Consider the following 24255-nt stretch of genomic DNA (forward strand, 5'->3'; position numbering starts at 1 on the left):
ACAGCTACTGCAATCAGCACTATGATGGAGCCCCGGAACAGAAATGAACTGAACTACTCACCGTTACTAATGCAATGGACAACACTCTGGTGTCTGTTTGACAAGGGTTCCATTTGTTCCTGTTTTATTTGCAGTATGGAATATCAAAGTCGACTATATTATTCTATACTACTAAATAATAAAACAAGCAGAACCCTTGTGAGACGGACACCAAAGTGCTGTCCATTTCACTAATGACAATGGTTCTGTTTGAGGGCTCCATCACAACGCTGGTTCAGCACCTGTGGTGTAACCACCTGACGGAATCCCACAGCGAGGTGAAAAATTCTGTAGGAACAGATAATAACATAATGGCTGATGCAGACATAAAAAGGGGAAACATTATTGCTAATGGGGGCATGAATAGGAAGCATTATTACTGATGGGCATAAGGAAGAGCATGAGAGCATTATTACTGATGGGGGCATAATGGGGAGCATTATTACGGAGACCGCAGAGATTGTAATGCCTGTATGTCTTTCTTATTGGGATTTTACTGATTCTTAATAAATCCAAGTTTTATCGACATTGGCCTTTCTTTGAGTACGCAAACAAAAAACAGATGACACACGGATGTAAAAAACAGACACATGGTGTAGCGATCAGATTCAGATTCAGAGTGCCTAGTCGTAACCGATACAGGTAGGTAGCGTAGTAAGGCAAGCCAGAGGTCGGTACGCAGGAGAATCTATGACGTACAGAAGAGCCGGGAAGTGGAGTAGTCAGGTAGGCCAGAGGTCGGCGCACAGGAGAATCTATGACATACAGACGAGCAGGCAAGTGGAGTAGTCAGGTAGGTCCAAGGTCGGTTCAAGGGAGCAATTATCTTTTGTAAGAGAAGCAGGCAAGTGGAGGAGCTTGACTAGAGACTGGAAGCACAATATCGCACAAGGAGTGTCACATGGTCATACACGCATTGAAATCAGTTTGCTTTTCATGCATCCAAATTGGACATACCAGTGTGAATAAGGCCTAAATGTTTTCAGCATTTTTTGATGTTGGGTGGGGGTGCATTACTGATGTTCACCCATTTGGTCAAATTCCCTACAAAACTGCCCTGGTCTTGTGTCCTCATCTGCTTGAGTGAGCCCTTTTCATTGTATCTTTGTTTTACTTGTCTTAAAAGGGGTTTCCCAGGCAGAGCTTCACTTGTAATAGTAGACTGGGGGCCCATAGATTTCAGCAAGAGCTGCGCCTACGAGTATGATCACCGGCCACTGCACAGGGGTCGGAGTAGCAGCTTCCACGTTGACCCCCCAGTATCCCGGCACTGACAGCTAGGGCTGCCTGGAAGATCCCTTTACGTTTGCACCCTCCTGCATAAGACAGTGAATCCTTCTGCATAAGATAGTACTATTTTATAGATATAGGATAATAATGTAATTATTAACCCTTTGCAATCCAATTTTGGATTCAGGGTTTCCTAGGGGTTTTTCTCTTTCTGCCATTATACAATGTTGCCATCTGCTGGCTAGAGCCAGTACTGCGGTATGTGATATGCTGGAGAGGCCCCCAACAACAGAGCGGCCAGTAATATACAGTAAAAATACCCTGCCGGACGTCTTCCGATATTAGAATGTCTGACGATGTCAGACAGTGGATTGAAAAGGGTTAATACTTATAATTAAAAATGGATCCAAAAGGAGGCGAAGTTTTGAAAAAAGACAGAAATCAGCTCCCAATATTTTAAAGGGTAAATATCCTTTATTTCAAAGTAAGATGTCAACAGTATACCATCACCTTAATTCCCAAGCTGACAAACTCTCCGGGATTAAAAACATTTTACTTTTATTTCATACATAACTTATTACGCACCTTACAAAAACAGTTCGCTTCCTCTAATGTACATTTTATGTCTGAAGTTTAGTATACCATGAAATTAAGATGCCAGTGTAATATATGACAAGCAGAACAACAGACAACGCATATTGAACGCCAAAAAACCTATAGGCAATCTTGTTTTTTTTTTATTTTTTTCATCTAAAACTAGCCTAAAATAAGACAGAATAAAAGAGTTATTGTAGATTATGTCACAGCGGATTCTTCCTAATATATACCGAAGAAATATTATAATTGTCTGACTTCACTAGAAATGAAAAACTAGGATTTTATTTTACAGCCATTAAATTTATTAATACTTTTTTTAACAAAAAATAGTACATTCTTTTATTGCTGGTTTTTGATGGAATGACTAAAAAATAAAGAAATAATATGCGTTGCCGTAATGAGGGGAATTTACCTGGGTCTTTTCAATAGAGAACGTCTAGGGAATATTTTAAGGAGGCTTTTACTGGAGGCCTTTGTTTTGCAGTTCAGATTTTCGAATGTCATATTTTGCATTTTCCTCCTTTCTTGCTGATGACAATGCATTAAATATGGGCGAAATTCATCGTTTTTTTATTTATTTATTAGGTTTTTTTTTTACAATTTAATCACATCACATTAAAATGTAAACCCTGTCTCGAGAGACGAGGGGCACAGGAAAATATTCAGTTAGATAAACACAGAAAATTCACTATTCCGAGGGCTAAGCCAAACTAGATTTTTTTTACGCAACCAACCATGACTTTAAAACACTTATCTGTGCAATTATACCATCAGACATATTAACAGCATTTTCAATTCCTTTCAGTTAAAAAAAAAGAACATTTTACTGATTTAACCCTTTGCAATCCAATTTTGGATTCAGGGTTTCCTAGGGGGCTTTCTCTTTCTGCCATTGTATAATGGCGCCACCTGCTGGCTGGAGCCAGTACTGCAGTATTGGACATGCTGGAGAGGCCCCCGACAACAGAGCGGCCAGTAATAAACAGTAAGAATACCCTGCCGAACGTCTTCTGACATCTGAGCTGTACAGCCTTCAATCAGAATGTCTGAAGACATCAGACAGTGGATTGGAAAGGGTTAATGAGCCTAAAGGAAATGTGTCACCTATATATTTTTTTAAGAGAGTGGATATATTCTATTTTTGAAATCTGTTTTACTTTTCTCATTTACTCTCTTATTTGTACATAAATGGTTGCCATATCCTGACTTTGCCGCACTTATCAGCAATTAGAGATGCAGAACTCACAGGCCATAGGGCCAATGGGCAGGACGGGACCCATTGACTCCTATGGTAAAGTGTTCTAGGCATGTTCTGTGACCCATACGGAGGTCAATATGTAGGGAGGGGGAGTAGATAAGATGTGATCATCACCTATAGTGAATGGTGGATTCTGTGCTATCTCTATATAGGTGTTACCTTTCATGGTAATCCTGCCTGTGATGAGATTGAGATGACTGCTACAAGGTTTTCGCTACAGAACAGGAAGTATCAGACTATCATTAGGCTTAGTGGTCAGTGTGAAAACTGGAGGATATTAGGATTTTTTATAAAATATAGATTGTGACATTGAAAATATAAAAAAAAAACACCCAAAATTCTTTAAAAATATGTTTTAACATAAAAACTTGATTTATTGATACAGTTATTTTCTGATGATACATTCCCTTTAAATATCACCTTTATGCTGCTATTTTTTATGACGCTTCACAGTTCTGAGTAAAATAAATATTGCTGAATTCTTTTAAATTAAAAATATATTATTTTTCAAAACGTGGTTTATTGTTAAAGGCTGCAATACCTCTGGAAGCCAACAGGTGTAGATCGAACTTCTGCAATCGGCTTTTTGTTTGGTTGCAGAGCACAGATGGAAAAATTTTTTTTTTTTGACTTTTTATACAGTTTAGTTTACAAAATGTAATATCATAGATGTCTATAAAACAATGTAGATCACATATCACTAGAAAATGTCAGGTGTGTGAAACTGCGAGATGACCGTCGAGAAATTGAATGACACTGAATATTTATATTTTATATATATATATATATTTGTAAAAATGTAACAAGCTTGGGTGTGTGCCAGTGGTATTACTGTAGTACCGAAGGTTAAATATTGTATTCTTTTTTTTTTCTTTAAAAAAACATAGAAAAACTGTAAATGAGACTTACTTTTAGAAATATATGGCACAAGTATATCGATATGGGTCACTTATTTATTAAAATCTACCGAGAAGTAGAATGGCCTCTTTCCCGTAAGCATAGGTTGTTCACACAGCTAATATATTACGAAAATGGTGATGACAGGATAAATACACTTTTAATGAGTGTTTGATCCCATAGTTTTTCCCTTTTTTTACATACAAGTATTTTTTAATGTTTACAGTAAGTCTACTTACAGTAAGTCCACATCATGAGTCATTAATTTCTGTATGGACAATGGTCAAGGTTAACTTTAATATGATGGCCTGGAGGTCTAAAACATGGGTTAGTGATGAGTAGAATGACACGACATCAACTCTCACAAAAAGTTCCGACTTTTCGAGAAAATAGAAAGTCTTCACCGGTTGACTATGTTACATGAGTTTCTTAGATGTTGAGTTATGATGGAAGGCATGTGAGGTCGAAAGTAGTTGTTACAAAATATTCATATTGAGTATTTTACAGACTTGTGACATCATTTGATTATAGTCTAGAGTAAGTTCCATCCCAATCTACCTACCACATCTATTTACAAAGCAGGTTAAGATAAAAATTGGATGGAGGATGGGCTTTAGTTTTGTGCTTGTTGAGATGCACCCCACTATTTCCTACATTAAGAGAGCAGACGATTTATAGGCACTAATAAATATTCCATGAAGAATGAACCTTCTTTCAGATAAAATTGTCTCCCTCATGCTAGTAGACGTTCATAACCTCACCACCAAGAGAAATGTTGGTAACATACTGGCAAACTGATGAAGGATGAGAGATGTTGAGGTGTTGACTACATGCTACATACTTAAATATTTTATTGGCCTTGTCTGTCTTGCAATAATAAAGCTCTGTCCCCCAGCCGGTATACATATTTTCATCATTGAGCAACTCTTCACTAGACAGCCCGTTAAAAGTGTTTGACCCATAGATAAACCCAAGTGTGTTAGCATAGATAAGCCCTTAGAAAACGCCCTCGATGCCCCTATCTTTTGAATCCAGTTTCTTCTGCTTCGTGTAACCACCCATGACATAGACAAGAATGACTAATGGGCATGAGGTTGACCGATGTGACATAAAATCAGAGGTCTTCTTGGCCCACAAGGCCACTGTAGTGTGGTATCCTGGGACTGCTTCAGTCTGTAACGATTATCTACAAATCACATTATGTAAATCAAACAGTCACTTCTGTTTTGCTAGCTGTGCGATACTGTTGGTGGTGTCCAGGAATATAATGCAGTTGTTCGACTGTGTTGTGCCTTCTTGAAGCAAACGCTTGGCGTTTGGCAGCAGTTTGGTTGATACCCAATGTATTATATAAGTTATTTGAGGCACTGGGATGAGAGTGCATCTTTGTCATCCGATAGCGATCCAATACGGGTGTGGAAACAAAGACATCCGTTTGGGAAATGGCTCTTGACATGGACTTCTCTTGAAAGTCAGACCTCTTGAGGGTAATGGCCTTGTCTGGTGACAGAAGAGGATCTTGAGAGTGTAATCGTTCAGCAGACAGAAGTTGTTCATCTGACAAGATTCGATCATATGGCATTCCATACCCCTCCTCCGGCATGTTCTTGTCTGGAGACAAAACTCGGTCCTGAGACATGGCGCGCACGGGTCTTCTTGGCCTCTCTCTATAGTTTGACTGATCCTGAGTCATTTTGATGACATTGAGGGGAAGTGTCCCCCTAGCAGCCAGGTCTGGAAGATGCCGTCTTCTCATATAATATTCATCGGCTTCTTTGTCAACTGTAACAATAAGAAATTAGGACATAACAATTAGTTTGTGCCCAGTGATAATAGCTTCTCAAATCCTTGGTTTAAAAAAAAAAAAAATAAGACAATGAATCATTGAGATGTATTCAAGCTGTAGATAGATGAGAACTGCAAGAATTAACTTTAAGGGTGCCTGCACACGAGCAGAATTTCAAGCGCGTGATTTTAGGCACATAATCCGCCCCAGACCGCAGCCAATATACTCCTATGAGGATCCGCAGTTGTCCTCAGACGGACGGATGTGTATCGCGTTTTTTCACGCGAGTGAAAAAATCTGCGACCTGTTCTAATTTTGGTCGGATCATGCGTGTGAAGCCTCCAATACAAGTGAATGGGTGCGTTTTTTCACGCAGTACATCCGGAGTGCAGCTGCGGATGGAGTCACTGGTTGCTATGACTACAGGAAGTAGGCATGGTAGGAGGCGTCCCAGCACACAGCACAGAGCTTCACAGGCACATTTCAACTGCAGATCTGTCCTTTCAGTCCCCTCATCTACCAGAGAGCAGCCAGCAGACACCAGCCAGGGTGCACCCAGTACCTCCTTTTTTTCCTGGGGGGCTCTTCCTCCTCCGTTACCGCAGTACGTCCGAAAAAAGTTACATGGATCAACCATGCCCACAAAGACATCTGCTCACCGGGTGAAAGCATGTTGCCAGAATAATTTAACAGTGCTCACACAAGCAAGAGGGACAGAACGGAGTCTGGGTGTTGGTTTTTAAGCTGTTTTCCAGGGAATGGGCAGTTCTCTAGGGGTTGGGTTTACAATAAGGGTGTCTTCCGGATTTTTCTGCGCGTTTTTTTCCGCAACACATCCGCGTATATCCGCGCGTGATTTTTCACGCATCCGCACCTATCCGCAAGCACATTTAGTGAAAATCCGCGAGTGGAATCCGGAACGCTCGTGTGCAGGCGGCCTAACATTGACATTAAACATAACATTAGCATAACATCGAAACATGTAGAAATAGGAGGACAACCAAAAGACATAACGTAAACCTGTGTGAGAGAGTTCTGCAAAGATGCTACAGTATTGTGACTGACTTCTGGTTTGACCTGTGCTTGATTCATCCAGCTTTCCCGTCTTCTCATGGGGTGACCTCAACTTGTACTTTGACCATAATTTAAATATGTGATGGGTATAAATAAGGTTTAGGAGGGAAGTGTTTTAATTATGAAACTAAGTCCTAATGCCCGCGGCCGGATTTCACGTGGTGGAAATCCGCGGCGTTTCACTGCAGCTATTAGGTTATATTGAACCCAATAGCTCAATGTACATGCTGCAGAATTCCACCGCGGAATTCTGCAGCATGAAATTACCCGCAGCATGTCCTATTTGCTGCGGGTATACGCGCGGACGGCTACCATTGTAGTCAATGGAAGCCGTCCGTCACACTATACTTCCGCTGTAGCACAGTGAGTTTGGGGTCTTTGGGAGGGGGGAGCCGTGACGGACTCCGCTGCGGTATTCTGCTTGCGGAGCCTGTCACAGCCGTGTGCATAAGGCCTAAAAGCTAGAACACGAGGGCTCAGTCTGAGATGAGTTCGGTGGGGAGATCAGAAACAATGTCTACAAATAGTTTTACTGACAAATTAGTAGATTCTTGGAACAAAATCCAGATATAGTGGGAAAATTCACAATAAATGAATTCAAGCATGCCTGGGATAAGCTTATATCTACTAAGAGAAGAATTGACTAGTTGACTATTGCCAATTTTCTATGTTTCTATATTTATCTGTCAGCTGACCTGTCAGCCCTGACCTTCTGCCTGTCTCCCCATTGCACAAGAACTCCGCCTGTCCTGACCTTGCCTTGAATATTGACTAATTTCCCATTTACACGGGACGACTGTTGGCTAAGCGATCTCCACAAGTGGGTGAGGTCACCGCTAGTTGCTAGCACTCGTGTAGAACGTTTAGACAGACAGATCATGGCTGACTTCTTGTCCGCTGGTGTTGGGAAGTATTGAAAGTGACACAGCCTGCAGATGGGGATACAAGCGAACGGGCCGTGTGATAGTGGACTCAGTAAATGAAGGTCAACTAGGGAATATATGGACAACGCTTTCTTCCTCTTGTACTCTACGAACCGTGAGTGAGGTTGACCTCCATAGACTTAGTGCTTGTGCACACTCATAGGGACTGAGTCTAACAGGCCTGTTACATAAATCTATATAGGAAAGCTGCAGCTATTATTTCTAAAAGGAACGTTGTTCGCAGAGGATCAATGCGGTACATCAAAGAGAGCTATAGTAGGAAGGATGCTGAGTGCGGTTTATTACACTGTTAGCTGTGAGTGCGACCTTTTCTCGGCAGTACTGTGACTTATAACCTGTCCGCTATACATTTCAGTGTTATAGAAAATATCTTTGTATAAAACCATTAATCTTGTTTTCCTCTCATCGCCGTTTTCTTATTTCTGAAGCGTTTTAGTACTGGAACTGAGTTGGCGCAGATGGCATACAGGGACTTATTTTGATTCAGTTTTCAAAAATGAACTTTGTGTATAGTTTTGGTACTCTGTGGTCTGCAATGTATTCCTGTACCCCGAATCGAATCTACCACCCACGACAACTGCTCTTGGGAGTAACACAAACTCAAATTGGGGGGTCCATACCAGCTACATAACACTCTGTCAGCCAAAGATCCACTTATACAATGATACAAAAATACAGTGAATATAGCAGTAGATGGTGGCATGTCATTGGAGTCCAATAGGATGTGCTTTATACCATAGCTTCTGGATTATGCTATACTTCTCTAGATAACTTTTAGGAACATTTAAGGCACAATGGATCGCTGGTCACCTTCTATGTGACAGATGTGCTGGTCAGAAACGCTATCTTTTTTCCTTAGGGAGAGCACCTAGATGGTGAGGGGGAAATTAAAAGGCCATTTACGCTCCTCTGGGTAATATGCAAATAAGGGAGATGAAACACAACACATGTGAGCACTCTACTGGGACCGTTACTCTTGGATTTTGCAGTCATATAAAGCAGCTCTTCTCAAAGTTGCTGTATGATTATGATTGGAGGAATTAATACTTTATTTTGAGCATATGTTTGGGGGGGCAGGGGTGTAAAGTAGATACAAATCTGAAATGATCAGGGCTACATGACAGCTGAGGTGCTTTCAAGCCACATCATGGCCTCTTTGCGTGTTTTTTGGGGTGCACCCCCAACCCTTTTCGTGTGGTATCACAGTAGCTTCTGAGCAAATACGGTTCTGCTGATAATCCGATAAACTACTTGTATTAAGGATGGCTTCACATCTGCGCTTGGGGTTTCACTTTCCTGAAAGGGGAATCCCGGTGGCCGAACAGCTCTGTCTCGGGCCGAAACTGAGCAGCACCAGACGGATCTCGTTGCTGCTTGGCTTTTGGATGGAAGAAAAGGAGCTGCATGCAGCGCTTTTTCTTCCAGTATTTTGAGCCAGATTTGCACTGAACCCCCAGCCGGAGGTTCCAGTGCTGATGTGAAACCGGCCTAACATATCGTTTTTGCTGTGAGATTTAAGAAGCAATAGTGGTACCATCAAATATAAACAAGGCATATCCTTTTCCGACCATAGGTCTTAGGAGGTGATACATTTGGTTGCTGATGGGCCTCGTGTGGCGCAGAGTATTAAGGCAGCAGAATGCAGTCCTAAGCTCTCACTCACAACCTGAAGGTTGTGGGTTCAATCCCCACTTGGTTCAGGTAGCCGGCTCAAGGTTGACTCAGCCTTCCATCCTTCGGATCCTTCAAATCGCATGTATGTGAAAAACCCATGTTTTTCTACGGGTTCCTTCTAGAGATGAGTGAGCACGCTCATTTAAGGCTGATGCTGAGCATCGGTCTTGTCGAGTAACTGAGTACTCGACCCAGCGCCATGCGGGAGGGAGAGTGAGAGATATCTCTCTCCCCCTCCCGCTGCCCCCCGCATGGTGCTCGCTCATCTGTAGTTCCTTCGCATTTGCGATGTTTTGTTGCATGGGACATTGGGTGTCAAAAGCCTTGCGGGTTTTGTGATATGCATGCAACCTGTGAGATTTTATAGACCATGTTTCCCTATGGAGCCTTCCTCTCTATTGCATCGTATAAAAATGTAGTTTCATGTGGTGCGATGCAACTTTGACAGTAGGAAATCCTAATATCAAAGCCCTCAACTAAGCCCTGGCTGCATAAAGAAAACCCCAAAACACATGTATCACCTAGAAGCACTGTCCGGCTCCACTGCTCGTCTTCTCCCCGATCCCCAGAAGTTTTCTTCAGCATCTCTTTTGGCATAAGTGGTGCCTTCGGGGTGGGGCTTGAAATATAAGCCCTACCCTGAAAATAAGCCCTGACTGCAAAGCGGGATTAGAAAGAAAGAATACATCACCTTAGAAACGCTGTCCGGCCAGCTGCAACTTCTACCTGGTCCCCAGCACTGGTCTTCAGCATCTCTTGTGGCCAGGGATTGGAAAATTCCCACCTCAAGGAAGTGCTGCCTCTGATTGGCCGAGTGCTGTAATGCTTAGCCAATCAGAGGCAGTGTTTCCTGGAGGTGGGGATTTTTCATTCCCTGGCCAGAAGAGACGCTGAAGAACAGTTCCGGGGACCAGGTAGAAGTTGCAGCGGGCCGGACAGCGTTTCTAAGGTGATGTATTCTGTCTTTTTAATTCCTGTTTGCAGCTAGGGCTTATTTTCAGGGTAGGGCTTATATTTCAAGCCCTACCCCAAAGGCACCACTTGTGACTTTGTAGCATTACAAAATTGTGGTATTGCCACAAGCAACTGCAGCGATATCGCGCGGACCACCGATGTGATATTGCTGCCATTTTCTCACAGTCATATGTCGCCCGTGTAAAGGAGGCCCAAAAGGCATTTACCTGAATTAAAAATATAATTCCCAGTGCATATGTGTCCAACCTGTTTCTCATACCCTGTATATATCATGTTTAAACAGTATGTTTGACATAAGCTCCCAAGGTATGTGCCAAATGTATCCATAGGACCTCATTGACCCAACATATACTCAAAAATGTCCTTTTGCTTTTTTGGCACATGCAAAAAGTACAGTTAGATATGCTGGCAAATCAATGGTTGTTCAGCAAAAATATGGCGCTCATGTGCGCACAAATATGCATACGCTCATGTGAAGCTGGCCTAAGAGTCATGCTAAAGGAAAATACATCTGTACATATCTATCTTTCTCTTGATGTGTGGATGGATCTGTGTATCTATCCATCTATCTTACGTATGTGCATCTGTGTGATTAAGAACCAGCAATAGATACGCGCTTTGGGGGTGAACTCCTTCATCAGTCATGATGGGGGGTACACAAATGGTAACGGTGGGGTAGTATGCATCCCATAAGCAGGATAGTGACACCAAGAACAGGGATCCTCGCTTTTCCTTCCCGGGATCACCGCCTTGAATCTCCCAGCTCCTGGTATCCCTATTCTGCTTGTTTGGTACACACTATGGTATAATTGATGTACCTCCCAGCATGACTGATGAAGGGGTTCACCCTGAATTGGGTATCTATGGCTGGTTTTAATATACTTAAATAAAGGAGAAGTCAGATATTTTATTCTGTTGACTTTAGAGTGAAGAGTTGCACCAACTATTAGTTCTTTATTGATTGGTGAACTGTCAATCACAGTGATGCCCCACCCATGCTTAGCTGCTCAGTATCATAAACAGTAGTGACAACACCTTAGTTGCTAGAAAATAAGAATGAAGTATATTTACATAGGGGCATAACTTAAAAACCTATAAGAGGGTCCCCCAAGTATTATAAATCATTTATAGTCTTGGTCCCCTCATGTGCACCAGACCATGCACCCCCTAGAACTACATTAATGTGTATGTCAAGGACGAGGAGGAGATAATTCAGATACTGTTTTATACTATACTGTATGCCCGGCTGTCTTTTTGTCTTCGGGATACAAGATCTTATCAGAGGGGGCTTGTAACTTTAAGCTCTGCTCACTTGGGACAAGTATCTGACGTGTAACCATACTAAGGGGTCTTTCATGCAGATCACTTGTACATCTTCTTTAGGTTGCAGCGACGACAGAAATAGGGCTGCTACACAGAGCGCTAATGTGAGATGCATGAATCCTTTGTTCTCGCTGTAAGATCTGAACCGCAGAGAAGGAACAATTGTTTAAATAAGGTTGACAAGGAACAGAGTTTATTTTTAGAGGGCTCTACCAGGAGCACCTGAGAGGGTACACTCTGGGGTCCTCCTGCCAACTTCCTCCCACACTATGGAAAGGTTGAGAATTGTCTTCACAACATTTGAGATTCAAAGACATCAAGCTGTTGTTTACTGAATTTAGTAATATTTTCCAGCTCGATGATTCCGTATCCCACGACACCAGAGAAAAGTCAAAGCAAATAAAAATTAATACCGGTTTAATCAGAGCAAAAGGGAAGAACAGAGGAAAATATCCCTTTGCTTCCATACTAATCTCGGGCTGTGACATCATCGGGTTGGGGTTACTGCAATATCCTGGTTGTCATGAAATTATCTCATATCTATCTCTCTATTGTGTTTAATGTGACTAGAGATGAGCGAGTGTACTCGCTAAGGAAAACTACTCGAGCGAGTATTGCCTTTTGCGAGTACCTGCCCGCTCGTCAGAGAGCTCTCCCCCCCCCCCCCCCGTTCCTCTCCACTCTCCCCCGCTGCTCCCCGCCGGCACACGAATCTTTTGAGACGAGCGGGCAGGTACTCGCAAAAGGCAATACTTGCTCGAGTAATTTGCCTTAGCGAGTACGCTCGCTCGTCTCTGCATGTGACCCTCCAGGTCTGGAGAAACAAAGATGTTTGCACAAGCTTCAGACTACCTGATGCATGCTGTACATTAGTATTCTTCGTTAGGCCTGTTTTCGCACATGATAGGCGCGCAAAAAGATCATGTCTAAATAGAACCAATGGTTTCCTATCGAAGCATTTAGATGAATGAATTTTAGACACACAAAACGTTCAACCTGCCAAGGATCGGACATACAAGTGCAACTCGCATCTGAGGTCCGTGGTGCAAGAAAAGATAGGACCTGACCTATCTTTGGTGTGTGATTTCCATAGACTCCTATGGGAGCTGGAAAACACACACCACGCACTTCGAATCATGTGAACTGGCTACTTGAAATAGCTGGAATACACACGTTCACGCGATCTTTAGTGCAGTATAGCCACGATCTTTTTGCGTGCCTATCATGCGCGAAAACAGTACTCGTCTGGACAAGGCCTTAGTCTAAGGCATTACATTCTGCTTTGATTAACCAGTTCTACCCATGTGAGCTGCATTGACCAGTCATAGCAGCATGTAGTGTATTAGAGAAGTGGTACGGCCATCTTTGTTTGTCCAGGCTTGCACGGTCGTTCAATGTGCACTGTAGAACCTCAAAATTCTGAGCATAGTAAATATATCAAGAAATGCAATTTAAAATAAAAAGACCATTATAGTTGTATAAATCTTAGCACCCATAGAGTGCTGCTACATCTAGGGGTGTACATAGAACTTATGGGGCCCTATAACAAAACTCAGAATTTCTACTCTTCCCCAATAAAATAACATATATATTAAAGATAGTGTAACTAGCTAACAACCCATATAGCAATGCAGGATTAAATGGGCCTTTCGACGCAACGATTATCGCTCAAAATTCGCTCAAAAGCCATCTTTTCAGCGATAAACGTTGTGTCTAGATGTGCCCATCTTTCACTGTTCGGCCGAACGATGGTTTTCAGTTCTGCTTGAAAACTATAGTTTAGCAGAACAGCTGATAAGCAGGACCGCACACTGTGATCTGCCCTTGGAGAGCTGATTACAGCTGATAACATTGTTACAGCTGTTCTCAGTTCTCAGCCCCGCCTGCAGAACAGCTGATAAGCAGGACCACACCTGCTATACATGGTGCTGAATTCTCCACTGTGAGCCTGTGGCTGGACAATGGAGTTAATGAAAGAGCTCAGACCTCCTGCTGAGTTCTGTAACAGCTCCCATAAGCTCATTTGCATGCAAATGAAGCTAATAAAGTACTAATAGCAATTAGTGCCTATTAGTACTTTATGCAAAACGATCGCTGACCTTTCAATCTTTTGAGAGATATCTGTGTGTGTAAATGGGCCTTAGGGCTCTTTCACATGTCAATAGGTGTTTTTACTTGCGCCTGCCGGCGCTGTAAAAACGTAAACGGTCACACAAATCTAACGTTTGTGTGCCCATTTGGACAGCACAGCTCTGGTGCATATACGTCGAGGCCGCAATGCTGTTGGGCGTGGGGAAGCAGCTCACTGTCTCCCCCTTTCCTCCCCCTCACTGGCTCACCTCCTCTCTCCTCCCCTCCAGCTGTTTGCAATGAAAGGCGGAGGGACGGAAGCGGAGCTTAGCTCCGCCCCTCCCTGCCCTTCGTTTGCAACCAGCAATGAAATGGGAGGGGACGAGGTGGAGCTCAGCTCCAGCCCCACCCACCCCTTCCCAATGCAAACAGCAGGAGGGGAGGAGAGAAGGGGGAGGGAGTTTAGCAGTCATGTTGCTAAACTCCCTCCCACCTCCCTTCTGAGACCACTGTCATTGGCTCTCATTGGAGCTCGTGTAGCGGCTTGGGGGGTTCCATAACATAGTAATTCCTCTTTCTGCCACAACCAGGACCTGAAGGACTATAATCACTGCCCTGCTATTACTGTGTGACAGCAGGTGGCAGGCGACATGGGACGATGTGGACACTAGGCTTGCAAAAATATATGGATTTACTACAACAGTTGTACTGGGAGAGTGAGATGGCAATAGAAACTTTTGCTAACAGCTAATTGATATGCAATTATTACAGAAATGTTAGACAACCTAACTGCCTCACACTAAAGGCAGGTGCAGCTCCAATGTGCGCAGAATGTTATAACAATCTTTCATAAATCACAAAGACCAGCAATACACTTCAACTATAGACAAGTGATATTACTACCGGACGAATACCTCTCAATCAAGGGTTCTTTAAGTTCCTGACTCAAGGCTGGTCACATTTCTGTATTTCTCTGGCGTGTGCTCAAGCTCATGTAGTTTAACTGGCAGGACTGCGTATAAGTCACTACCTGTATGCCCACGATGATTTTTTTCTGAGGACACACCTCACTTACGTATCTCCAGAGTGTTAGGTATGACAATGTAAATGAATCATCTTTGAACATCTATTGGGAGTACCCTGATTCACAGAACCGCAGGATGATGTGTAGCAGTCTCTCTAGCTGTAGTCTCTGCAGATTTGCTCTCTCAGCAATGTTGGATCCAACAAGTTGTGGGGCTCCTTTTAGAACAATTCAGCTATGGTCTCTCTGTATCTGTAGTAGGTCTTTGGCTTCCTTCAGCCTCCCTCTGCTGGCAATAATGTCCAGACGCAGCAACAGTACAGGCAGCGATAATTGGCACTCTCAGTCTCAGGCTGCCTCCTTTCTCAGGTCACTGTCTTTCTGCAGCAGGCACAGAATCTCCAGCTTGCAGTTCTCTCACTTAGTGCCTGGTTCCTCTCTATCCCTGTGTCGGAACTCCTCACTCTAACAGTTCCATGACACTCACGCCAAAATGTGCTCTGCCACATATTAGAGGGGTGGGAACTTCAACTGGCTCAGTAGATACCGTAGGAGCCACTTTTGGGGGCAGAGCTTCCTCCTGTAGCCTCCATGAGACTAAAAAACATGGCGCAGTCCAAAGCTTTTGTAGTGACCCAGAGCTAAAGGCGCCCCTCCATAAGTATGAATACATTTGTCTTGTGCCTATATGTTGTCAGTTTCTTCTATGTTGCATGAATTTGATGTGTATTGCACCTCTGCAGCACTCAATGGGTTAACGTCCGAGAGCTGGAGAGAGAAAGAGAGTATCCGGGAGCAGAACCCCACAGATAACTAGGACTGTGCATTCATCTGACATCCTGTGAATCCTCCCTGTCACACCACCATTCTGTATGCACCAGTTATGCTGGCATGTGTAAAGTTTAATGGACTGTAAATAGTTTTCTTCACAAGTAAATGGGCTCAACCGACCGTTCCCGGTTTTGCACTGAAACTCTTCCCTGTGCATGGATTTAACTATCCGGATTCACAGCACAGGAAGGAACGGTGGCGTCACGACTGACAAAATGGACTTAAGGTAAACCGCATCTTGGGTTACCCTGTAAAACTCCCCCAGCAGTAACTTGGTCGGGTCCCATGCTACCCCAGGGGAGGAGATGGTAGAGCCCTGTGTCAAGGCCTCAATCTACCCCGCTATCTTCTTCGCTGTGGGCCTGCTCCTCGGACGCTGCACTTTTACACAACTCAGATCTGCTACCCTCCTTGTCCGGGTCCCAGACCGAGGAGACTGACCTTGCGGCCAACAGCCACTTATGAAAGGGTGGCTGCCTGCAAGGCAGAGTGTTGGTAACCATTACTCCCCCTACCCCTACAACTGGATAGCCCAACCACTGCACTCAAGATCAGCACTCAAGATAGCCCAACCACTGCACTAAACTAGATCAAACATTGTCAACTTGGAACAATTAAGACAAGAGATTTACAATTTTTCTCTAACAGCTAAACAAGTTATGACTATACAAAGCATATGAATTAGGTTTAGAACAGCGGAGACCAGAAGACCACACCTACATACAGAAGTAGCTGAAGTGTATAAAGCATTATTGCCTTGTTTTTAGAGAAGAGCTTACTGTGGCTTTTGGGGAACTTTGTAATACTGATGACCATATTTCTTCCGTAAGACCCTCAAGTATGCTAGACTATGCTGCAAAAGTACCAGTGATTAGTACATATTTCTGAGAATTAATCATACATTTTTCTAATAGGTCTTTTATTGCTAAGGCATTGGTAATAAAATCAATACCTTCAGAGTGTCAGTATATTTGTAAATGCTCTATAATCATAAAAAATTTGATGATATTGCGAGTAATGAAAAAAATTGTAATAGACAAGCAAAATTAAAATTTTCAGCTCTTCAAAAGACTTGAGTGTAGAGTTTTTTAATTAGTGAGGAAAAGGTAAGTGAAAGGAAAGGGCGACTCACCCCTGAAACAGATTTATAGGGAATGTTCCACTTCTAAGACCTATCCTCAGGATAGGTCATTAATAGCTGATCAGTGGGGACTGCTGCCCAGGACCCCCATAATCATCTGATCACTGAGACCATTGCTCTAATGCAGTGGCCCTGGGAGGTACTGCACCCACTGTGTCTCATTCACCTCTCTGGGCCACTGCAAGGAGCTGTCAGCCAACAAATCGGCTCCATAAAGTGCATTAGAACCCCAGACCCAGTGATCGGCTGTGTCATGTGGACAGTTATCAGACTATATATATATTTTTTTTGCCTAATTCAGAAGACCAGACTCTAAAACTAAATACAAACTAACAGAATTATAGTATAGAGTTTCTGCTTGCAGAACAGAATGTCTGAAAACATCATACACCCACCAAACTAATTGCTGTAATTGTGATTCATCATATTTCAAATCAGGAAGTGCCAAATCACCTCGTTTAATAAAGAGGTTTTTGTGAATCTAGCTTTATTTTTGGATCCCCCACCAGAGAATATCTTTTATAACAGCCGTAAAAGTGAAGACAACTGCATTTGGAATAACTATAGGAGAACTTAGAAAGCAATACTAAATTAAAGGAAGGCATACAATTTGCATTAGGGCGGCCCTTACCACTAGGGGTAAAGGATGTTGCATCATCCCTAAGTTTTTTAATAACCGACATTATGGCCAACCTGATGTAATCTGTGGGTTGCTTGAGATAAAGATATCCTCTACATTTTAGTTGAAATGATGGAAGAGCTTGTATTGGCATCTCTTTCCCAAAAATGTGGACAATGCTACATTCTATTTGCTTTGAGCATTAGATCCGTACTTTTGATTTGTGGTAGAGGAATTAAATTAAAAAAGCATTTTCTATCTCCTGAAGACTGTTAGACAAAAATTGTATGCTAGACCAAGATCTGCTCTGGAGCGGATGGATTTTTTGAATAATAGCCTTCTGCAAAATGCCTTGAACGTTTCTCATAAAAGGTCTGAACCACCAGAACTAGAGCTGGAAAAAAAACCTGACTATTACTAGATAAATCAATCCCTTTTTAAAGCAATGATGACAGCCTGGCACTTACTCTAATAGCGCGGATCGGAGACGCTGCCAAACCCGTTGTTTAACCCTTTACATGTTGTCGTCAATGTGACCATGACATGTAAAAGGCTGATAGAGGTAGAGGGCTCTCCCTGTCACCCATTGGAACCCTTGCAATGTGATCACAGAGTCCCGATGGGTTGCTATGGCTTCTGGAGGCTTTAAAATATCCTCCATGTCTGCCATCTATTGGTGAACCACATGGGACCATATAATATACTGTAATACCGAAGTATAGCAGTGTATTATAAGAAAGATCAAAAATGATGACCTTCAAGACCCCTAGTGTGACAAAAAAATACAAGTTAAAGTATAGAAAAAAGGGGGCGGAGCCTGACCGCTGCGCTGTATGGCCGTGTGAGAGCACAGCTCCGGCGGCAAGACACCCACAGAGGATCTGAAGCGCCGATATGAGAAGAGTTGGGAAGGAGAAGGGCTCGGAGCACACGGGGACCCCGCGGGCAAGCAGGGGACAGGCAGACATGCAGCGCTATTTAAAAGAAAAGAGTTCCCGCTCCCCGCTCTTCCCTGCCAAGATGGCGCCAGCACAGACCTCCGCTACAGCTCACAGTAAGGAGGGGGAGGAGGGGGCTATCTCAGACAGCGAGGATGGTTGATCCCCATCGGAACTCCCAGTGGGGAGTTGAAGGTCTGATTGTTCCAGCCTGATTTACTATATGTCGGACTACCCTGGGTCAGCGGTTGGACTCGGACTAAGTCCCGAAGTTTCCACGCCGTAGCCCCCGCCGATTCGCAAGGAGTTCCTCGTTGGTCTTGCTGGACTTACTGTTTGCTCTCTTTCCTTTCCGCAATGTGCTGAGGGCTTCTCTTACCCTTCTACCCTGACTCACTAAAGTTATGTCTTCTTTGTTTTGTATTCTGCCTTTTAACTAGATCCTCCAGGGTGTCGGTCAGGGCAGGTTTCATGCAACTCGGTCTCTCTGCCTGGTATCGCTTGCATACCAGTTGCCCACTTTCAGTTGGTTATACCGCCTTGCACACCACCCCCACTGACTGTCCTTGGACTAATTGGTCTTTTTCATAACTAGTTTATATATTCAGTTGCTGTGTTACCCCTCCCTTGTGTGTCTTCTACCCATTCCCGGTGTCTATCCTCTCCTCATATCTACCCACCTCATCCCTAATATTTTATATAGTACATACAGATTTATTGACATACCAGACTTTCTCTTCCCTAGGACATTTCTGTGACATTCTATGCCTCCATCTCTACTGCCAGCTGCGGACGATTGTCTTCGCCTTTCCTCCTTTAATGTGAGACGGATCAATTCTTCCTTTGAACGGCATAATGTAGCTCAGCTACTCCGAAAATACAGTACAAAAATCGCCTTCCTTCAAGAAACCCACTACAAGAGGGGTAAGTGCTTAGCTTTACCGGGCAAACAGTTCTCTCAGGGCTTCCACAACCCACATCCAACATCAGCCTCCAAGGGAGTTTCCATCCTGTTCCATAGGTCTATCCCCTTTATATGCGAAGCGCAACATACGGATGGGGAGGGTAGGGTCATCTACTTAAGAGGGCACATCAACAATTTTAAGATCACTCTGGCCAACTTATACACACCAAACTCCAGTCAGGTCTCATGGCTGATCGGGCAACTGGAGACCCTTAGGGAGTTCGCGGTGGGCCCCATCATATTGGGCGGAGATTTGAATCTCACAATGAATCCTTTGGTGGATTCGTCCGTGGGACGCTCTCAGATTTCTCAAATTAAGCTGAGGCGACTGCATCGATCTCTCTCAGAGATGGGACTGGTCGACGCGTGGCGCCAGTGTTCTCCCTCCATCAAGGATTATACCTACTTTTCACATGTACATGCCTCATTTCAGAGGCTAGACTACATCCTCATAGCATCAAAGCTCCTACCTTTCCTGGTTGACTCAACCATCGCCTCTACTACTATTTCTGACCATGCCCCGTTGCATGTAGATTTAAAACCACTATGCAATGCTCCTCGGGAGTGGAGATGGTGGCTGAACCCTTCCCTTTTAGACTCGGAGGAAGATAAGGCCTCGCTCTCCAAACAACTAGAGGAATTTTTTAAGCTCAATACAGGAGGGGACCAGCCAGCTACTCTAGTGTGGGAAACGCACAAAGCGTTCATCAGAGGCCTACTGATAGCCCTGGGCTCCAGGAAGAAAAAGAGGCAACAGAAAGACATAGACGATTTATTGAAGCAAATCGCAAATTTAGAATATACTACTAAACTCTCACTCTGCAAAGAGAACCTAACTAAATTGATCACCCTTAGAAAGGAATTGAAATTATGCTTGAAATTGAGATTCAACAAAAGATGCCTCCATCTTAAGCATCTAGTTTTCGTCCAAGGTAACAGGGGTAGTAAATATATGACAGCACTGATCAAGAAAGCCCACACTAAGAATCAGATTAACGCAATAAAAACCCGCGCAGGGGCGAAAGTCACGTCCTCCTCGGACATTGCGGCGGAATTTCAGCAATTCTACTCCCAACTACAGTATATAATTTACGCCCCCAGAAAGATCGAGACGACACCATAAAAGCCAGTCGCCAAATTACAGATTTCTTAAAAAAGCTCCACCTTCCATGTCTGGAGACTGAGTCAGCCAATGCACTCTTAGCTCTGGTGATGGAGGCGGAGGTAAACAGGGTCCTTGAATCTTCCCCTCCAGGAAAGAGCCCCGGCCCAGATGGCCTCCCTCTTATATATTATAAATCTTTCCGCACCACTCTAGTTCCGCACTTAACGGAAATGTTTAATAATCTTTTGAAAGGCGGCTCTCTTCCAAAGCAGGCTCAAGAGGCCCATATTACCTTAATACAAAAAGAGGGCAAGGACCCGGAGATGTGCGGTAGCTACAGGCCCATCTCCTTAATAAATCTTGATGTTAAGTTATGGGCCAAACTACTCGCCAAGCGTATGGAGAAATACATTCCGTTTCTGGTAGATAGGGAGCAGGCGGGCTTCGTGAAGGGAAGGGAGGGGAGGGACAACTGCATGCGTGTCCTTCACACAATGCACTATGCGCATGTAAAAGGAATCCCACTAGCCCTAGTAAGCACCGATGCCGAAAAGGCTTTTGACAGAGTCGATTGGTTATACATGAGATCTGTCTTGCTCAATTTCAACTTCCGTCCCCCCTTTGTCGAAGCCATCTTCTCCCTATATGCGGAGCCCTACGCCAGATTAAAAGTAAATAACATCTTGTCTCCCCCCTTCGAGATAAAAAATGGCACGCGCCAATGGCATGCACATTTTGGGACCCTTTCAAACTTTAAAATCAACTTTAATAAATCAACAGTTCTGAACATTTCTATTCCGGGAGCTTGTTGCGGGAATTTGATGTCTGGATCCCCGTTCTCCTGGTCCAACACTGCAGTCGATTTTCTGGGGGTAAAACTGACTAGGAAGGCTGGAGACCTTTATGCAGCGAACTTCCCCCCACTGTTAGCTAAAATCAAAACCCTGTTACAGAATTACGACGTCCCTTACATTTCCTGGTTTGGGAGAAAAAACTTAATAAAATCCTACATATTCCCTATAATTTTATACCACATCAGATCCCTCCCGATCCAACTACCTTCCAGCTTCTTCAGTACCCTTCGCTCGATGTTCATAACGTTCATATGGAGACAAAAGAGCCCCAGGCTGGCTTACAGCTTGATGATGAGAAGGAGAGAGGAAGGGGGAATCGGAATGCCCAATATCCATGATTTTTATATAGCCTCCCACATTAGCTACTGGCTGAGACTAACCTCCCCCTCTGTTGACCCCCTCCTGTATCAGATGACTAATGAAATGTACGGAACCTCATTAATGGGGAATCTGTGGTTCCCTAAGTGAGCTACATATAGAAGCAGAAAGTTTAATCCCCTGTTAAAGGGACCCTGTGAGGCGTGGGACTTGCGGAGGGAGACGCTGGCTCCAACGCCCTACCAGATCACCCCTCTAAGCTTTCTACCCGCCCTCCTGGGACTACCGCCGGACCCGTGCACAAATAAGCTCTGGTTGAAATTCGGAAGCAAAACTCTTGGCGAGCTGAGCCATCTGAGCCCTAAAGAGGTAGTGGGGTCCCTGTTGCCCGATCAGCCACTGACTTTTCTCCAACAAGCACAGGTAGAGGGAGTGATTGGAGATTTCACCAAGACATTTGTCTCCACTAGACCCCTCACAGTCTTTGAGAGAGCTGTGAAAGAGAATATGCCATACGGCAAGAGAATTGCGTTCATTTGTAAACACTGCTTCCCCCCTTTGCCAGATGCAAAATCAGCGTTTCTCTTTTCATGGGAAAAGGAGTTACATATCACCCTGACATCTCACGAGATCCATCTAATTTTGAAGTTCGCATATGGGCTTTCTTCTTGCATCATCACACATGAAGCTCACTATAAGCTTCTTGCTAGATGGTATAGAACCCCACAGTGGCTCTCAGATCATCAACTCTCGCCCTGCAGCAAATGCTGGAGATGCGAAGGAGATACAGGCACCTTTCTACACATTTGGTGGAGTTGCCCAGCCCTGAACGTCTTCTGGCAAAGGATAGCAGAGTCCCTCCAAAAAATAGCCCCTAACTTCATACTCACTCCTGAGGTGTTGTTTTTGTGGAAGCCCTCGAGCAGCTTTAACCCCTTAAAGCAAAAATTGCTAGCACATGCGATTGATGCTGCCAAAGCACTTATTTCTCTTCTGTGGCTGCAAAAAACCCCCCCTCTCTTGAGCCAATGGAAGGACAGAATGGATCAGACCTATAATCTGGAGGAACTCTCTGGTTGGTCTAAGGGTTCTCATGAAGAATTTTTGGAGATTTGGGGCCCATGGAGTAACATACGCACTATGATAAGTCCTTAAGGCTCTAGAGGAGTGTGACTAAGACGTGTCCGCATTGTCTGGGAGGTTGGGAGAGGCTTCGGTGGTTGTGGCGACGCCCGCGCCGAGATCCTTCCCCCCCACCACCACAATTGACACTTTCTTATGGTTCCTTCCCCATCTTCCCTTACTCCCATACCCCCTTCCCCTTTCCCCACCCGTCTGTCTTCCTTTTTGGTTTTACCATGCCAAGCTAGATTTGCATTACCCGGTAGGGTCATCGTCCCATTTTCTAATATTAGTTCCAGTCATGTTTATCCGGTGTTTAACCCGTGGTTCTGGCACTATGTTTATTGTATACTTATTTGTCTTAAAATCTAATAAAAATCTGGATTTGAAAAAAAAAAAAAAAGTATAGAAAAAAAAGAAAAAGAAAAAAGTCAAAACCCCACCTTTCCCTTAAAGGGGTTGTCCCGCGAAAGCAAGTGGGGGTATACACTTCTGTATGGCCATATTAATGCACTTTGTAATATACATCGTGCATTAATTATGAGCCATACAGAAGTTATTCACTTACCTGTTCCGTTGCTGGCGTCCCCGTCTCCATGGTGCCGTCTAATCTTCAGCGTTTAATCGCCCGATTAGACGCGCTTGCGCAGTCCTGTCTTCTGTCTTCTGAATGGGGCCGCTCGTGCCAGAAAGCGGTTCCTCGTAGCTCCGCCCCGTCACGTGTGCCGATTCCAGCCAATCAGGAGGCTGGAATCGGCAATGGACCGCACAGAAGACCTGCGGTCCACCGAGGGTGAAGATCCCGGCGGCCATCTTCACAAGGTAAGTAAGAAGTCACCGGAGCGTGGGGATTCAGGTAAGTACTACCCGTTTTTTTTTTTTTATCCCTGCATCGGGTTTGTCTTGCGCCGAACGGGGGGGGGGGGGCTATTGAAAAAAAAACAACCCGTTTCGGCGCGGGACAACCCCTTTAAGTATGTAAAAAAATATGCAAAAAAACCCACTAATTTTGCCACATTTGTAATGACTCATGTAAAAAAGTTAGCACAATTTAAAACTCGCTCAGTGCACATCAAGAAATATAAAAAAAACATGGCAAAAATAGCTAATTTTGCATACCAGTCCTCACAAAAAGTGAAATGGCTTAAATGAAGAATAGAGCTCATCTCACAAAAATAAGCCATCCTAAAGATCTGTTGAACAATAAGAACATTATGGCTCTTGGGATGTAGTAACACAAAAAAAGCAAATCTTAAGAAAATTAAAAAATAAGGTTAGTGTACAAAAATAAAAAAAAACATAAAAAATTGTTTAAACTTGGTAACGCTGGAATTGTGCTGACGCAGTTAGTAGTGATATCACATTACTTTTATTCTGCATGTTGAACGCCATGGAAATGAAATCTATAAATCAGCGGTGCTAAATTACATCGTTTATTTTTTTACTTTTGGTTTATAAAAATAATTACAATT

General features: G+C 43.7%; 1 protein-coding gene across 3 annotated transcripts in view; it reads right to left on the minus strand.

The window, feature by feature from the left end:
* Positions 1-3571: 3571 nt before the first annotated feature.
* SHISA6 (shisa family member 6) overlaps positions 3572-24255 on the minus strand; it is a 334205-nt gene continuing 313521 nt past the window's right edge. For all 3 annotated transcript variants that reach the window (XM_066586596.1, XM_066586595.1, XM_066586594.1), the window contains one exon: positions 3572-5803. In XM_066586596.1, the coding sequence (XP_066442693.1) occupies positions 5229-5803 (575 nt within the window). In that variant the 3' untranslated portion in view covers positions 3572-5228. The remainder of the gene's footprint in view (positions 5804-24255) is intronic.

The sequence above is a fragment of the Eleutherodactylus coqui genome, chromosome 13 (assembly GCF_035609145.1).
Source record: "Eleutherodactylus coqui strain aEleCoq1 chromosome 13, aEleCoq1.hap1, whole genome shotgun sequence".
Classification (NCBI taxonomy): Eukaryota; Metazoa; Chordata; class Amphibia; order Anura; family Eleutherodactylidae; genus Eleutherodactylus; species Eleutherodactylus coqui.